The sequence below is a fragment of the Equus asinus genome, chromosome 8 (assembly GCF_041296235.1).
Source record: "Equus asinus isolate D_3611 breed Donkey chromosome 8, EquAss-T2T_v2, whole genome shotgun sequence".
Lineage (NCBI taxonomy): Eukaryota > Metazoa > Chordata > Mammalia > Perissodactyla > Equidae > Equus > Equus asinus.
Genome location: NC_091797.1, coordinates 77720807 through 77736972, shown reverse-complemented (window position 1 = coordinate 77736972; position 16166 = coordinate 77720807). Strand labels below are relative to the sequence as shown.

Here is a 16166-nt window from a genome sequence, read left to right as displayed (position 1 = left end):
GCATATATCAGTAAAACTGGCAAAAGTAAATGACAAAGAAAAAACATTAAGGGCAGCAAGGCAGAAGAAAATAACCTACAAAGGAACCCCCATCAGGCTTTCAGTGGATTTCTCAGCAGACCCCTTACAGACTAGGAGAGAGTGGAAGGATATATTCAAAATACTGAAAGACAAAAGCCTTCAGCCAAGAATATTCTATCCAGTGAAACTATCCTCCAGATACAATGGAGAAATAAAAGCTTTCCCAGATAAACAAAAGCTGAAGGAGTTCATCACCACAAGACCACCCCCCGCCCCTGACCAAGAAATGCTCAAGAAGGCCCTCACACCTGAAACAAAAAAGAGAAAATGTTTCCAAAGGCGTGAGTAAGGAGATAAATAGACACATTATAACATTAAAGATAAAGGGAAGGAAAGCATCAAAAATAACGATAATCACTTCATTTTAATCACAATGTCACAACACAAAATGGAATAAGTTGTGACAATGATAACTTAGACGGGGAAGAGGAAAGGGATGGAAGCTGCTTAGGCCAGGAAGATAAGAGGCTATCAGAAAAGGGACTATCTCATCTATGAGATCTTCTATTCAAAGTTCACAGTAACCCCTGAACAAAAATCAGACCAGAGAAACAAATGACAAATAAAGAGAAAACTGAGAAAACTGTCATAGAGAGCTACCAAACTGAATTGGCAGTGAGAAATACACAGCATGAGAAACAAGGGAAACATAGAATAAACAGAAAATCAGTGATAAAACGGCAGCATTAGGCCCCCATATATCAATAATCACTCTAAATGTAAATGGATTGAATTCCCCAATCAGAAGACACAGAGCAGCTGGTTGGATTAAAAAACAAGACCCAACAATATGCTGCTTCCAGGAAACACATCTCAGCTCTAAAGACAAACACAGGCTCAGAGTGAAGGGATGGAAGACGATACTCCAAGCTAATGGCAACAAAAGAAAGCAGGTGTTGCCATACTTAATCAGACAAAGCAGAGTTCAAGATAAAAAAGGCAATGAGAGACAAAGAGGGGCAGTATATAATCATAAAAGGGACATTCCATCAAGAGGACATAACACACAAATATCTATGCATCCAGCACAGGAACACCAAAGCACACAAAGCAACTATTAACAAACCTAAAGGAGACATTAACAGCAACACAACAATAGTAGGGGACCTCAACCCTCCACTTCCATCAATGGATAGGTCATCCAGACAGAAAGTCAACAAGGAAACAGCAGAATTAAACAAAAAAATAGACCAGATGGACTTAATGGACATATATAGAACACTCCATCCAAAAACAGCAGAACACACATTCTTCTCAAGTGCACAGGGAACATTCTCAGGGATAGACCACATGTTGGGAAACAAGGCAAGCCTCAATAAATGTAAGAAGATTGAAATCATATCAAGCATCTTTTCTGACTAGAATACTATGAAACTAGAAATCAACTACAAGAAAGACGCTGGGAAAGTGACAAATATGTGGAGACTAAACAACATGCTACTGAACAACCACTGGATCAATGACAAAATTAAAGGAGAAATCGAAAAATATCTGGAGACAAATGAAAATGAAAATGAAAATACACCACACCAACTCATACGGGATGCAGCAAAAGTGGTCCTAAGAGGGAAATTCATAGCAATACAGGCCGACCTCAACAAACAAGAAAAATCTCAGATAAGCAATCTTAAACTACACCTAACAGAATTAGAAAAAGAAGAACAAAGCCCAAAGTCAGCAGAAGGAGGGAATAATAAAAATTAAAGCAGAAATAAGTGAAATAGAAACTAAAAAAAAAAAACAGTAGAAAGGATCAATGAAACTAAGGACTGGTTCTTTGAGAAGATAAACAAAATTGACAAACCCTTAGCCAGAGTCTCTAAGAAAAAGAGAAGGAAGCCTCAAATAAGTAAAATTAGAAATGTAAGAGGAGAAATTACCACAGATACCACAGAAATACAAACGATTATAAGAGAATATTATGAAAATAGATGCCAACAAACTGGACAACCTAGAAGAAATGGATAAATTCTTAGACTCATAGAACCTCTCAAAACTGAAACAAGAAGAATCTGAATAGACCAATGACAAGTAAAGAGATTGAAACAGTAATCAAAAACCTCCCAAAAAATAAAAGTCCAGGACCAGACAGCTTCTCTGCAGAATTCTACCAAACATTCAAGGAAGATTTAATACCTATCCTTCTCAAACTATTCCAAAAAATTGAAGAAGACGGAACACTTCCTGACTTATTCTATGAGGCCAACATCACCCTGATCCCAAAGCCAGACAAGGACAACACAAGCAAAATTAAATCCCAGTATCAATGATGATCATAGATGCAAAAATCCTCAACAAAATACTAGCAAACTGAATACAGCAATACATTAAAAGGATCACACACCATGATCAAGTGGGATTCATTCCAGGGATGCAGGGATGGTTCAACATCCGTAAATCCATCAACGTGATACACCACATTCACAAAATGAGGAATAAAATCCCCATGATCATCTCAATGGATGCAGAGAAAGCATTTGACAAGATACAGCATCTATTTATGATAAAAACTCTCAATAAAATGGGTGTAGAAGGAAAGTGCCTCAACATAATAAAGGCCATATATGACAAACCCACAGCCAACATCCTACTCACTGGGGAAAAACTGAACGCCATCCCTCTGAGAACAGGAACAAGACGAGGATGTCCACTCTCACCACTCTTATTCAACATAATTCTGGAGGTTTGGGCCAGAACAATTAGGCAAGAAAAAGACATAAAAGAAATCCAAATTGGCAAGGAAGAAGTGAAATTCTCACTGTTTGCAGATGCCATGATTCTACATATAGAAAACCCTAAAGAATCCATCAGAAAACTATTAGAAATAATCAACAACTACAGCAAAGTTGCAGGGTACAAAACCAACTTACAATAATCAGTTGCATTTTGGGGCTGGCCCGGTGGCACAGTGGTTAAGTTTGTGGGCTCTGCTTCGGCGGCCCAGCGTTCACTGATTCGGATCCCAGGCACGAACCCAGGCACTGCTTATCAAGCCATGCTGTGGCAGGCATCCCACATAGAAGGTAGAGGAAGATGGGCACAGATGTGAGCTCAGGGCCAATCTTCCTCATCAAAAAGAGGAGGATTGGTGGCGGATGTTATCTCAGGCTAATCTTCCTCCAAAAATAAATCAGTTGCACTTCTATACTCTAACAATGAACTAACAGAAAGAGAACTCAAGAATACAAACCAGTTTACAATTGTAACAAAAATAATAAAATATCTAGGAATAAATTTAACCAAGGAGGTGAAAGACCTATACAATGAAAACTATAAGACATTATTGAAAAAAATCTAAGAAGACACAAAGAAGGATATTCCACACACATGGATTGGAAGAATAAACATAGTTAAAATGTCCATATTACCCAAAGTAATCTACAGATTCAGTGCAATCCCAATCAGAATCCCAATGACATTCTTCACGGAAATAGAACAAAGAAACCTAAAATTTATATGGAACAATAAAAGACTTTGAATAGCTAAAGCAATCCTGAGAAAAAGAACAAAGCTGGAGGATCACAATCCCTGACTTCAAAATACACTACAGAGCTATAGCAATCAAAACAGCATGGTACTGGCACAAAAACAGACACCAGATCAACGGAACAGAACTGAAAGCCCAGAAATAAAACCACACATCTACGGACAGCTAATCTTCGACAAAGGAGCCAAGAACATACAATGGAGAAAGGAAAGTCTCTCCAATAAATGGTGTTGGGAAAACTGGACAGCCACGTGTGAAGGAATGAAAGTAGGACCATTATCTTACACCATGCACAAAAACTAACTCGAAATGGATTAAAGACTTGAAGGTAAGACCTGAAACCATAAAACTCCTAGAAGAAAAAATAGGCAGTACACTCTTTGACATTGGTCCTAGCAGCATCTTTTCGAATACCATGTCTACTTAGGCAAGGGAAACAAAAGAAAAAATAAACGAATGGGCCTACATCAAACTAAGCTTCTGCAAGGCAAAGGAAACAGAAAGACAACCCAACAACTGGGAGAAAATAGTTGCGAGTCATATATCCAACAAGGGGTTAATCTCCAAAATATATAAAGAACTCATACAACTCAATGACAAAAAAACAAACAATCTGACAAAAAATGGGCAGAGGACGTGAATAGACATTTTCCAAAGAAGATACACAGATGGCCAACAGGCACATGGAAGGATGCTCAGCATCACTAATTATTAGGGAAATGCAAACCAAAACGACAATGAGATATCACCTTGTGCCTGTTAGCATGACTATAATTAACCAGAAAAGAAATAAGTGTTGGAGAGGATATAGAGAAAAGGGAACCCTCATACACTGCTGGTGGGAATATAAACTGGTGCAGCCACTACAGAAAACAGTATGGAGAGTTCTCAAAAAATTAAAAATAGAAATACCATATGACCCAGCTATCCCACTACTGGGTATTTATCCAAAGAACTTGAAATCAACAATTCAAAGAGACTTATGCCTCCGCTGTGTTCACTGCAGCATTATTCACAATAGTCAAGATGTGGGAGCAACCCAAGTGCCCATCGACTGATGACTAGATAAGGAAGATATGGTACATATCTACAATGGAATACTACTCAGCCATAAAAAAGGACAAAATCGTGCCATTTGCAACAACATGGATGGACCTTGAGGGTATGATGTGAAGTGAAATAAGCCAAACAGAGAAGGACAAACACCAGATGATTTCACTCATATGAGGACATTAAACAAACACATGGACAAAGAGAACAGACTGAGGCCTGGAGGAGGACCAGGGGTTCCAAGCAGAGGGACGGCAGGGTACTCCCGCAGGAGGGAGCGGTGCGTGGGAAGGCCTGGAAGCGAGAGGCAGCACATGCATCCACGAAGGGCCAGTGTGGGCAGAACACAGAGGAGGAGGGGGCGGGAGGGCAGGCGGGAGGGGCAGGAGGCGCCGAGGCAGCAGGGCTGCAAACCCCACGGGGGGCCTGGCCTTTGTCACAATGACAGGAAATGACTGACGAGTGAGAAGCAGAGGAAAGATGTAAAGAGATTTCCAGATTCACTCAGTTAGCAAATACTCACTGAGGACCTACTGTGTGCTGGGACTGGGATAGGCACCAGGGCTGGAGGGAGGACGAAACAGACGTCGTCCTTGCCCTGGTGGAGGTGAGGGTTAGGGGGACGGCAGATGACACCGGGAGTGAGGCCCATGTCACACTGTGAGAAGTCTACAAAGGAGCTTCATGAAAGAGGATGACGGGGTGCTGGCGTCATCTATTTGCCCCTGCTCCACCCGCCTGCTCTGCGCCCCAGAAGGCTGACCAGGAGGGAGCCCATGACGGCTCCCTTGCACTGGGGAGCAAAGGGTGAGAAGGGGGCGTATTTATTCCCCGAGGCTTGCTCCTTGTCTCCAGCTTCTAGAATGTTCCCCCTGCCCGCTGTGGCTAACCCTACAGTGCTTCAACATCCCTACTTGGTGCTCACACCCTTGTAAATCGTCCCTTCACAAAACTCTTCTCCAAGTGCCCTACTGAGGATGCTATTTGTCCTGGCCAGGAGCCTGGCTCATACAAGGTGGATTTACCTCCCACCAGAGCGAGGGCACGGAAAACGTCTCCCCAAGGAAGCTACATTTAGGTTGAGATCAAAAGGACAAGCAGCTGGAGGAGGGGAGCATGTGCAAAGGCCCTGAGGTGAGAAAAGGCGTGGCATAGGTGGAAAACAGTCTTCTGCAGCTGGGGTGAGAAGAGTTAAGGAGGGAATGACATGGGATGAGGCCAGGGGGTAGGCAGGGGCTGGATCACGCAGAGCCTTTCAAGCCATAGTAAGGGACACTGTTATCAATGCTGTCCGGGACGCGTCTCTAGGTCTTTGCCTTCTGGACTCATGCAAGGGCCGTACTTCCCAGACCCTCCTGTGGGTGGATAGAGTTACTACTTGAACATGGCTATGGGTATTTGGGGTATTCACGGGTTTGGTGGACTACTTTGAGCCAATGAATCATGAGCAGAAGGGACCCACGTCATCGGAGCATTCAATGGCCAGTGCGGGACCCTCCAGAACTCTCCTTTCCTCGGCCGTAACACCTGGCAATGTTCAAGACGGTGGCTATCCCGTCAGCCCGGCCCCGGGATGGGATCCTAGAGCTTCTAGCCAATCCGCTAGCGACATGAAGCACGCATGAGGGAGAAGCCTTATTGTCTCAAACCCCTGAGCTGGGGGGATGTCTGTCATGGCAGCGTGCCCTCACACCTCCTGACTGACGCACTGAGGACGTGGGACGTATTCTAAGTGCACTGGGGAGGCACTGGGACCACAGTGGACGGGGACAGAGCTGGGAGTCTCGGGGCCACGGTGGCAGAGAGAGAGGGCACCGTCACGCGGTGGGTGCGGGGGTGTCGGTCTGGCCAAGGCACCAGGGTCCCGCCCCCAGCCCTCTCCTGCCCCGGCCTGGCTGCGCGTCCGAGAGGGCCCGCACCTTCTCGTCCAGCTCGGCCAGCAGCGCCTTCATGGACTTGATGAGGGCCTCGTAGTCCTCCTTGGTTTGCAGCAGGAAGCGCAGCTCTGTGTAGTTCTTCTCGTTCAGATTCAAGTTCCTCGAGGACTTGACGAGACTCAGAAGCAGCGTGATCTCATCCTGCTCATCCTGCAGGGTCTTGATTTCCTTGCTGTTGGGAAAGCAGCTCAAGATTAACCCCAACGCCCTGGGTTTGCCTCGATCGCACGCTCCAGGCCCCCCGCTCCGTCCTGGAAGGCGACGCGGAGAGGTGCTTCTGGCCCGAGCGAGGGGAACGGCCTGCCACAGGTCTCCATCCGGGTCCAGGACCCAGGCCGCCCGGCCCGCCTTCTCTAAGAGGGAACCGTCCGCAGCTGGGCCTGTCAAACCCACTCCCGAGCCCCAGCTCTCTCCGCCCGTGGCTCCCTGGTGTCTGTCTGATTTTGCAGACTTTCTTTCCAGCCAATTATCTCTGCTAATGAGAGGCAAACCCATCAGGCAGGATTTTTCAATTTTGCGTCAACACAGAGATGCACGGTAACCTCTAACCTCCACCAGCTTCTCTCCTCGGGGTGCTAATGATTTATTAAATCGGCTGACATCTCTCCTCCTTGCTCTCCCTCTGTCTACTCTGGAGAAGAGACGGGGGTGGAAGAGGGGCACAGGCAAACAGGGATTCCAAAAAGAGAAAGGAAGGCTCGGAACTGAACAACGGGAAACGGCCCATAGGCTGGGTTTCTGGCAAAATCTGGGCACCTTACACCCGCTGCTCAGTGCCGTTTGTGGACCAGCTGCCTCATCATCCTTCGAAAACTTGGGGAAATGCAGGTGCTCAGGCCCCAACCCGGGACCTATGGAATCAGAATCTGCTTTGTAACAAGACCCTCAAGTCACTCGTATGCACATTAAGGTTTGGAAGCACCACTCTAGAACAGCAAAGAATGTTCTAGAACAGGGGTCTGCAAACCCTTTTCTATAAAGGGCCAAAACGTAAATATCTTAGACTTTGCCGGCCAGACGGTCTCTGTTGCAACCGCTCGTCAAAGCAGCCACAGGCAAGGCATAGATGAATAGGCCTGGCCGTCTTCCAATAAATTCTTATTGATGAAAACAGGCCGCCAGCCGGAGCAGGCCGTGGGCCACGGTTTGCCGAGCCGTGTTCTGAAGCAGCTCTGTCCAACAGAATGTTCTGCAGTGACGGAAATGTCCTCCGTCTGCGCTATCCCATAGCGTCCACCAGGCACGTGTGACTATGGAGCACCTGAAATGCGGCTAGCGCACCTAAAGAATGGAATTTTTTACTTTCCTTATTTTAATTAATTGCGACTACAAACGGCCCTGTGTGGCTAGGGGCCACCGGAGTGCACACCCAGTTTTAGAGCAGCTGGTCTTCTCAACCTGGCAGCTGGGCTCTCCCCTCTCAAGCCCCGCCTGGGAGGGGGTCTTTGCTAAGGGGGAGAGAAAAAAGACAGAACACAACAGCCCACCAGAATTAGGCTCGCAGGGGGGTCGTAGAAGCAAGAAGAAGGTTCCTCCGTCTTGGAGGCAGGGCTGGGACTGCTAGGAGGGGTGAGGCGCCCAAAACGTGAAGGAGCTCTCCATTCTCAGGGTGCTCTAGTGCAGGGGCAGCCCTGGGAGAAAGCACCTCCTCAAACACTGCGCCCCGGGCACCTCACCCGCCTCCCCCCAGTACTGGCCCCATTCAGAGCTGCTTCACTCTGAAGAACTTTCAAAAATCGCCACGCTTCCACCCCCCTGCCCTCCAGCTCCATCACAGTGAAACCAGAGCAAGTGGACTGGGGTAGAGCAGAGTAGGGTGCAGAAGGGTGAGGAAGATTCAAGAAAAGCTGTCAGAGACACATCAGGAAGGAGGCATTTCCTGATGCCCACCACGGGTGAATCAGGGTCGCCAGGCACAGGTGTGCAGGCTGTGGACTGCACAGCCCTAGGGAGCACCATCTGCTTGAAAAAACGTCATTGATTTGTTGATTCTTTACAGTTTTCTGGGAGACACTTTGTCGTCTTCTGATAAAATCCCCACGTCGTGACAATGTTTCCAACAGATGGCAGTAGAGGGTCTTGAGAAAGAGCGCCTTTCCCTAACTCACGTGAAGATCCCATATGGACTAGCGGTGGCTCTGAGTGAGCGAGATCCATGGAAAATCTAAAGAATTCCTTTTCCCTATCCTCTGAACGTCACGCATCATCTAACAGGAAAACCATCTTTCTAATGAGGGGTAGTTTCTGCCGGTATAAACATGTGGACGTAGCTAAGGAAGTACGTTCCCCTGGGGGAATCCTGTTCAATGTTTGTTTATTCAACCCGGGGACACCTTTCTGCCGCCCAAAGAAACCAGACGCACCAGAATTTCCAGGGCAACCCAACTTCCAATATCCTATTTTGCAGATCCCATAGGACACATAAGCTTGGAAACATTTGGGGTCTCCGGGCGGGGAGACTTGCTCTCCTCTGGGAAGTCCCCAGCCCACTGCCAGAAGCACGGGGACAACACGACGGCCACTTTCCGTCCTGGGGCCCAAACCCCGGCCACAGCTGGATGGACCAGGAGAAGACAGCGGACCCAAGAGGAGCCAGCGAGAGTCTCCGCTCCTGGGCCTTGGGATGAGAGTAAGCCCCCACCCACTGCAGCTGTCCCACGTGGGCCCCCAGACCGCGCTCGGAGGAGGGTCCCGGCCCGGAGGCCCCGCCCCCCAGAAGGCAGGACCCTGACGGCCAACCCCGAGCGCCCGGCCCGGGGGAGCCCCGCTCACTGCTGGTCGGAGATCCTGAGCTGCGCGCGGAAGTTGAAGGACTTGCGGCTGCCCACCATCTTGCGGAACTGCTGCCGGAGCTTGCGCAGCTCCGCCTCGGCCAGCTGCTCCCGGGCCTTCTCCGAGGGCTCCTGGGGGGTCTCGGAGCCTTTCCTCTTGAACTTCTTCGACTGCGGGAGACAGGGGCAGGAGCAACGCTTTAGGGAACCAGAGAAGGCCCCATGTCAGCCCGAGGGCGGAGGGCAGCGGGGGTGTCTGGGGCGGGGCTGGAGGTGGAAGACCACTCTTGGGTGATGTCAGTGCTCATCTGTTACATGGCAAACCCGCCCAAAGTTGCCAGCGTGAAGAGGAGCCTGGTCCTCATTGTTGCATGCGGAAGAGGCGGCCTTGCTGTGTGACCTTGGGCGAGTCACTTAACATCTCTGAGCCTCCGGTCTCTCATCTATAAAATGGGGTGTGCCTACCTTTGTTGTCAGCGTTAGATGAGCTAATATGGGGACAGTGACCAGCACAGTGCCTGACCCACAGTAAGCGCTGGGGGACACGGGAGCTGTTACCTACCAGCGGCATCCTGAAGGAATTGTGCTCCTCCTCTGCTCAGACACCGTCGTACCAGAGAGTCAAAGCCAGTGAGTGCTCCCTTCTCTCTCGGTCACGTCCTGTCCACAGGGGCCAAGGGAAGAAGCCTGTGAGCAGGGGCACCGTCTCTGTCCGGCCCCACAGTCCCTGCTCGCACAGCTCGGCCCAGGAGGGGGACACGCAGATGGTTGCCCGGGTGTGAGAAGACGCTGTTTTTTTTTTTTTTTAAAGCAGCGTTTGCCTGAAACCTGTTCCCCTCACGATTTATTATTAGGAGCCGGGCAGATGGTTCCGGCGTGTCGGTCACCCTCTGCTCCCTTTGTTCCCACAGAAGAGGAGACAGGTGGCTTCAGGGCAGGGTGTTCCCCTGATGGGGCTCCAGCTGTGCCCGGCCCCCTTTGGGGCAGGGGCCGCTGGTACTGAGGCTGTGCTCTGTGTCACAGCGTGAGCCTCGTCCGGCCCTGGGCCTGCAGAGGAGGGGACGACGTGCTCACCCTACAAGCCCTACAGGGCTGGGGGGTCCGACGCCGGGACCCAGAGGCTGGCTCCCTAAGGAGGAAATCCCAGCTCTGCCGCCGCCCAGGGGTCCTGCGGGGCCGTGCTTGAAAGCATTGGTTGTGTCGATCGTCAGCTCTCAGCAAAAATGCCTCCTTGGCCACTTATTAACTTCGCACAGGTCAATTCAGTCCTCTGGCCTTGGTTTCCTCACCCAGAAAACAGGAGACATTCTAGAGGCCGCCCTGCAGGCGGCTGAGCCTGGCACGTGGCAGGTGCTGCGTCAGCCGTGGCTGGTGCCATACGGGGTGTTGTAGCGTGAAGTGGGTGTTGTGGGGTGCAGTGGGTGTGGACAAGGCCCGAGGGGTCCACCTTCCTCTGCCTCTTGGAAGATGCCGGGCTTTTCCCGGCCACCCCGCCCCACTCCCTCCTGGTCACCTTTTGCCCCCCTGGGGCTGACCCCGCCCGCCAGCTTCAGGATTGGAACAGATGCCTCTGGATGGGCCGATCAGAGTGCCACATCCCTGTCTAATCTGCATAATCCAGCCCCCTGGCCTGGGGGATCAGTCCAGGGATGGGGCCATGACCCTGCTGTCCATGCAGTGTGAACAGGGGCACTGAAGCTTGCACACTCGGGAAGAGAAAGACTGTTTCCTGCTGCATCTGAACCTGGGTGAAGGAGGCTGGGAGTGGCTGGCAGCTGCTGCCACTGCAGGAGCCTGAGAATAAAGCCAACGTGGAGGAGAGAAGACAAAACGGAGAGAGATTGAAGCTTGGGGACATCTGAACCCCTGGATACAGCTGAGCCTGAAGGTACCTCTTGGTCATGTCCAATTACATGAATCAACATATTCTCCTCAGGTAGTCTGAGATGAGTTTTCTATCACTTGCAACCAAATGAGTTCTCAAGCCTGAAGTACTTAGATTCATTTAATGCACAAACAAAGCACCTACTCTGTGCTAAACATCGGAGAGAATTCAGTGATAAGTCAGGCTTCAAGGTGCTATAAATCTTGCCTGGGGTAAAATAGTGGAAAAGGCTCCACAGAGGAAGTGACTTTTCATTTTGGTTTTGAAGGATTAATAGGAGTTCACCAAGCAGAGAAGAAAAGGGGGGAAGGAATTCTGGGTAAAGAGAACTGTCTGGGCAAAGGGTGAGAGGGCAGTGAGTAACAGGAGTGTTCCGAGAATGATGTGGTCTCGTGTAGGTGGCAGCACCCACTAGGAAGTGACTGGCAAAGAGGTCTGGAGAAGCCCAGATGTTCCTGAGAAGCAAGGAGGTAATGAGGTCAGCCTGTAAGGGGTCAGTTAATTGCCCCTCCCTGTAGCGTGCTGTCTGGGTGGCTGCCTGGCCAGGACTGACACGTCCCCGCTCCTCCTGAACCCAGGCGGGGCCGTGTGGCAAATTCTCACCAACCCGGTGTGAGCAGAGGGGAGGGGCGGCACTTGCAGGCCACGGCTTTTAGGAAGTAGATGTGACATTCCCATCCTCTCTTCCCCACCTGACATCTGCTGGAGGTGGAGCCACAGATCAACCTACAAAAGAATCACCTGCCGACCACGGGCGTCCTCATGGAACTGTCACAAGAGGAGCAACTGATTTCGGTCATGTTAAGCCAAGGGCGTGTGGGGATATAGTTGTCACAGCCACTACGATGACTCTAAGAATACCCCGACTTCTTCCTTCCTAACAGGGCTCTGATCTGGTCCCTCCTCAATGCGCCCAGTCCCAGAGGATGAATCGTGATTGGTTCCCACTTCCCTTTGTCAATGATTGGTCTAAGGATGGGTGTGTGACCCAGATCTGACCAATAAGACACAAAGAGAAGTCTATTCCCATGCCTTTGTGAAAAAAGAGTTTGTTCATGTTCCCCTTTTTTGCTTTTGGGAATTATTGTGAAGCATGATGGCTGGTGCAATGGCAGCCATCCTGTGTCTATGAGGAGAAATAGCACTGTCACGCTGAGGAGAGCAAAGAAGAAAGATGGGAGAAAATTTAGGTCCTTATTGACACTATTTCCCACTGCTCCCTCCTTGGAACTGCCTACCTCTGGGTTTCATGTTAAGTGAAATAATAAGTATTAGTATTGCTTAAGGGACTCTTATCAAGCATTTTGTTCACTGCAGCCTAAAGCATTCCTATTTTACATAATCCACTACCTTGCAAATGATTCTCAAGCTGCTGTGATAGGACAACAGTGGCTTACAACATAGGATGCCATTGTCCTCTCTGAGCCTCAGTCTCCTCATCTGGAGAACGGCCTACCCACCCCGCCCTCAGCATAGAATAACGTATGGGAAGCTGTTCCCCAGTGCCCAGCACACGACAGGGGTGTGACCGTGCGGTGTGCTCGTTGACTGGATTTCCAGGGGTCAGTCTCTCCTGCCCTGGAATTAGCCGTGGTGCTGCGTGTTTTCCCCCAGGATCTGGGGCTCCATCAGCTCCTGCCCTTTTCCCTTTCGCTGATAGACACTCCCACGCACAGAGCCAGGCCCCGGGGACAGCGGCTTCTCTCCAGCTTCCAGACGCCAACACAGGCCTTTCCCCTCTGCGCCCTCTGGGCTGGGTCCTCTGTTCCCTGGGAACAGAGTCACCCGCGTTCTCACAGCTGGGCCTCCAGAGAGCCCACAGGCACCCTGACCCCTGGCACATCACTCAGGGGTCTCCAACGCCAGGCCCGCAGGGCAGATGCAACCTGCCTTCCGTTCTGTTTAGCAGGCAGAAGTTTAACATGGGCCGGGCTGCAGGCTCCACTCCTCCCTACTGCCCAACCCTCCTCCCCCCAGTTTCCACGTTTCCAGTCACTGCCCGGAGCCAGCAGGAATGTGAGTTTGCGTTTTGGGGGAGGAACCTCAAAGCTGCCCACTTGTGGGGAGCAGTGTGTGCCATGGGAAAGGCTGCGAAATGCAGAGGCCCAGGTCAGGGGGCATCGCCGCAGCGCCTCTGGCCCCCGGCCTCCGTCTGTCCCCGCAGCATCTGCGGCCTGGGCGCCGCCAAGCTCTCAGCAAACCCTCAGTCCTCAGTGAGCGCGGAGACCTTCTTCACGGCGATGGGAGCCAGCGGGTGGGGGTGGGGGCCGCCCCTCCGGCCGCCGCGCTCTAACCAGCTGCCTCTGAAGGCCAGGCCCGACCCCCGGCGGGCTCCGCAGGGCCCCTGGCACCGGCAGCTACTGGATCCTAAATGCCAGGTCTGCAAGAGGAGGCGGCGGGCAAAACGGAGCCAGGGCGCAGAAACACCCACCAATTTTTAAAAAAACCCTTGGGATCATTATGGGGAAAATGGAAGTCCCTCGGGCTTCCCCGGAGTCCCCTGCCACCCGGTTTATTTCTGTGCGTAAAGCAGGGGGCCGCGGTGTTTTCGGGTCTGGAAGGGCGGCCCCCGCGCCTGCGCCCTTCCCGCCGGGGCCGCGCGGCGAGACTCACCCGGAGCGCGCGCGGGGCCACCCGGACCGCGTGTCCCACGGCGACCGCAGGGCCCCTCGCTGCGCCAGCCCAGCCCGCGCCCGGCGCCCCCGACCCTGGAACGGGCGCCTTTGTGACCCGCACAGACGGGCGTTCTCGCCTGGAAGGACGGGGGCGCAGGGCCCCCAGGTGGGGACCAGAGCAGCCGGCCGGCGGGGCGCCTTTGGGGGCGGGGACGCGGCGCGCTCCTCGGGGGTCCCGTGCCGGCTGGCCGGACCCTCGCGACGCCCAGTGGCCGCTCGAGTCCGTGGACGCCGCCCGCCCTTCGGGGGCTGGTCCCCTCTCGCCTGCGACCGCATCCTCTTCCTCCCGCTCACACACGCGCGCTTTCGGCCACCCTGCGGGGCGCAGACCTGGCAGCTCCAACTCGGGGGGACCCAATGCTTCCTGCTCTGCGAGGAAAGAGAAATAATTTAAGCGGCAAGTCACCCTGTGGGGCAATTTGCCCATCGTTTTTCTTGCGGAGCACCCACCCCCACTCCGTGAGCAAGACGCGGGGGACCCCAGTCTGACGCAGGCCGCCTGTGACTCCTGGCGTGAGCGTTTTTCACCGGCCTCACCGAGCTGGGGTGCTTAAAGATAACTATCTTTTCATGCAAATGGCCCTGAAACACAAGCCGACTGCTTCCTCTGGGGGTAAACTCAGGAAGCAGCCACACTGCCCATGGGAAAGGATGGGTGGGGGGAGTATTGGTTTTCTGGGCTAATTTTGATTCTCTGTGATTTCTCCCTCATCTCCTGGCCCCTTGAGTGAACTATAGTTCAGCCACACTAAAATCTTCATTCTCTTATCCCTAAACTCTTGGGACAAGATGTATTTTAAACTTAACCATATTTTTGGTTTCAGAAAGGTACACAGGGAAGCATGCTGCCTCTGGTGTTGCTGGCAGCCATCTTGTGACCATGAGGGAAGTTAGTGTGACAGTATGTTATATATGGGGTTTGGGCAACATATCAAAATCAAATTCCTTAACATTTCCGCAAGGAAACATTTGAATATAGCATTAATGCCAAGTAAGATAAATAAAGATTATGAGCAGCTTTGTGTCAGGCCTCGAGGATTCGTACAAAGTATTTTGCAGCAAGTGTTACCGTCCTCATTTTACAGATGAGGAAACTGAGGCTTGGAGAAACAGTGACTTGTGCAGTAAGTGGGGGAGCCAGGATTTGAACCCACAGCTGTCTGGCTCCAGAGCCCCAGGCTTTACCACAACCCTGCGTGAATCCATAGCTCTGAGCCTGAACAGACCTTCCGGAAACCGATAGCTGCCATCTCTCTGGGATTGCAAGGCCCCCCTTGGCCCGCAGCGCCATACATAGCCCAGTGACTCACACATTTCAAGTGTCAACGACTGAAAATGCTGAAGTTCAAGTAGGTTCAGGATTTGTTAAAAATAGGCTCTCCTCGGATGAATTTACTCTCTGCCTCCATGGGCACAGAGCTCAGCAGCCCCCGTGCAGAGAAGTACAAGGCTTTCTAAATCGGAACACGCCAAAATCGATTCTGCCGAAGGACCCACGGCTCCATCAGCAGGGCTTGCCGCAGAGCGAGATGCCAGCTTGCCAAAGCGAGGAGCCAGCGGTGAGAAATGTTGGCAACAGCAGAGGCTGCAGAACGGAGGAGGAAATCAGAATCGAGCTGCGGAGAGGCTGGGCGAAGGCATCTGGCCGCAGACCAGGAAGTGGACTGTCCAGGTGACTCTTTGACTAGAAGAATCAGAAACCCACTGGAAATAACTCAAAATGATTTTTTTTTTTTTTTTGCCTCTCCAACATCTGTTCCCCCTTCCTCCTTCCTAGCAAATCTCAGTTTGTTCAGGTCACCATCCCTCCACTCCCTATGTGCCCAGGAGACGTTGACTTTCACACACATCTCCAGGACAGATGACTCTTAGCCGTTCACTGCCATCCCATCTTTCTTGCCAGTGGTTGGACCGGGAACCTAAGTTTAAGCCAATCTGTGCACAGCATTCTACTGGAGACCGCCACTGGTCCAGGAATAGGCACATAACTGCCAGTGGCCTAATCAGACAGAAAGGAAGGACTTACAGTCCAGCGTTGGAGGGGAGGTGCTTTTTCTAGCTCCATGAATGGGAATAAGGAAGCATTTGCCCCTGTTGTTACTGGCAGCCCTCTTGTAACCATGAGGGAAGCCAGTGCGAGATGAAAGACAACACATTATGGAGGAAAGAGCCTGGAGAGAATTGCAGAACAATGTAGCTGGAACTCTGATCACACCATGCCTGAAATCCACCTTGGCTCTGTGCTTCTAGTTAAAGGAATTAATACATTTTCTTATTGTT

At 51.2% G+C, this 16166-nt stretch overlaps 1 protein-coding gene and 1 long non-coding RNA gene across 3 annotated transcripts in view; one reads left to right on the top strand and one right to left on the bottom strand.

Annotated features, from left to right (window-relative positions):
* Window positions 1-10536, bottom strand: part of CCDC63 (coiled-coil domain containing 63) — a 33921-nt gene extending 23385 nt beyond the window's left edge. Inside the window, exons 1-4 of one of the 2 annotated variants that reach the window (XM_070516757.1) lie at window positions 10401-10536; window positions 9889-9986; window positions 9328-9497; window positions 6538-6727 (exon numbers count right to left, since the gene is read on the bottom strand). In XM_070516757.1, coding sequence (XP_070372858.1) covers window positions 6538-6727; window positions 9328-9497; window positions 9889-9897 — 369 coding nt within the window. In that variant the 5' untranslated portion in view covers window positions 9898-9986; window positions 10401-10536. Of the gene's footprint in view, window positions 1-6537; window positions 6728-9327; window positions 9546-9888; window positions 9987-10400 lie in introns of those variants that run through there. The other variant, XM_014858674.3, reaches the window with a different exon arrangement.
* A 543-nt stretch (window positions 10537-11079) lies between these two features.
* Window positions 11080-12043, top strand: LOC139045991 (uncharacterized). The gene is made up of 3 exons (XR_011505570.1): window positions 11080-11214; window positions 11610-11681; window positions 11920-12043. It is a non-coding gene; the product is annotated as an uncharacterized lncRNA (long non-coding RNA).
* The last annotated feature ends 4123 nt before the right edge of the window (window positions 12044-16166 follow it).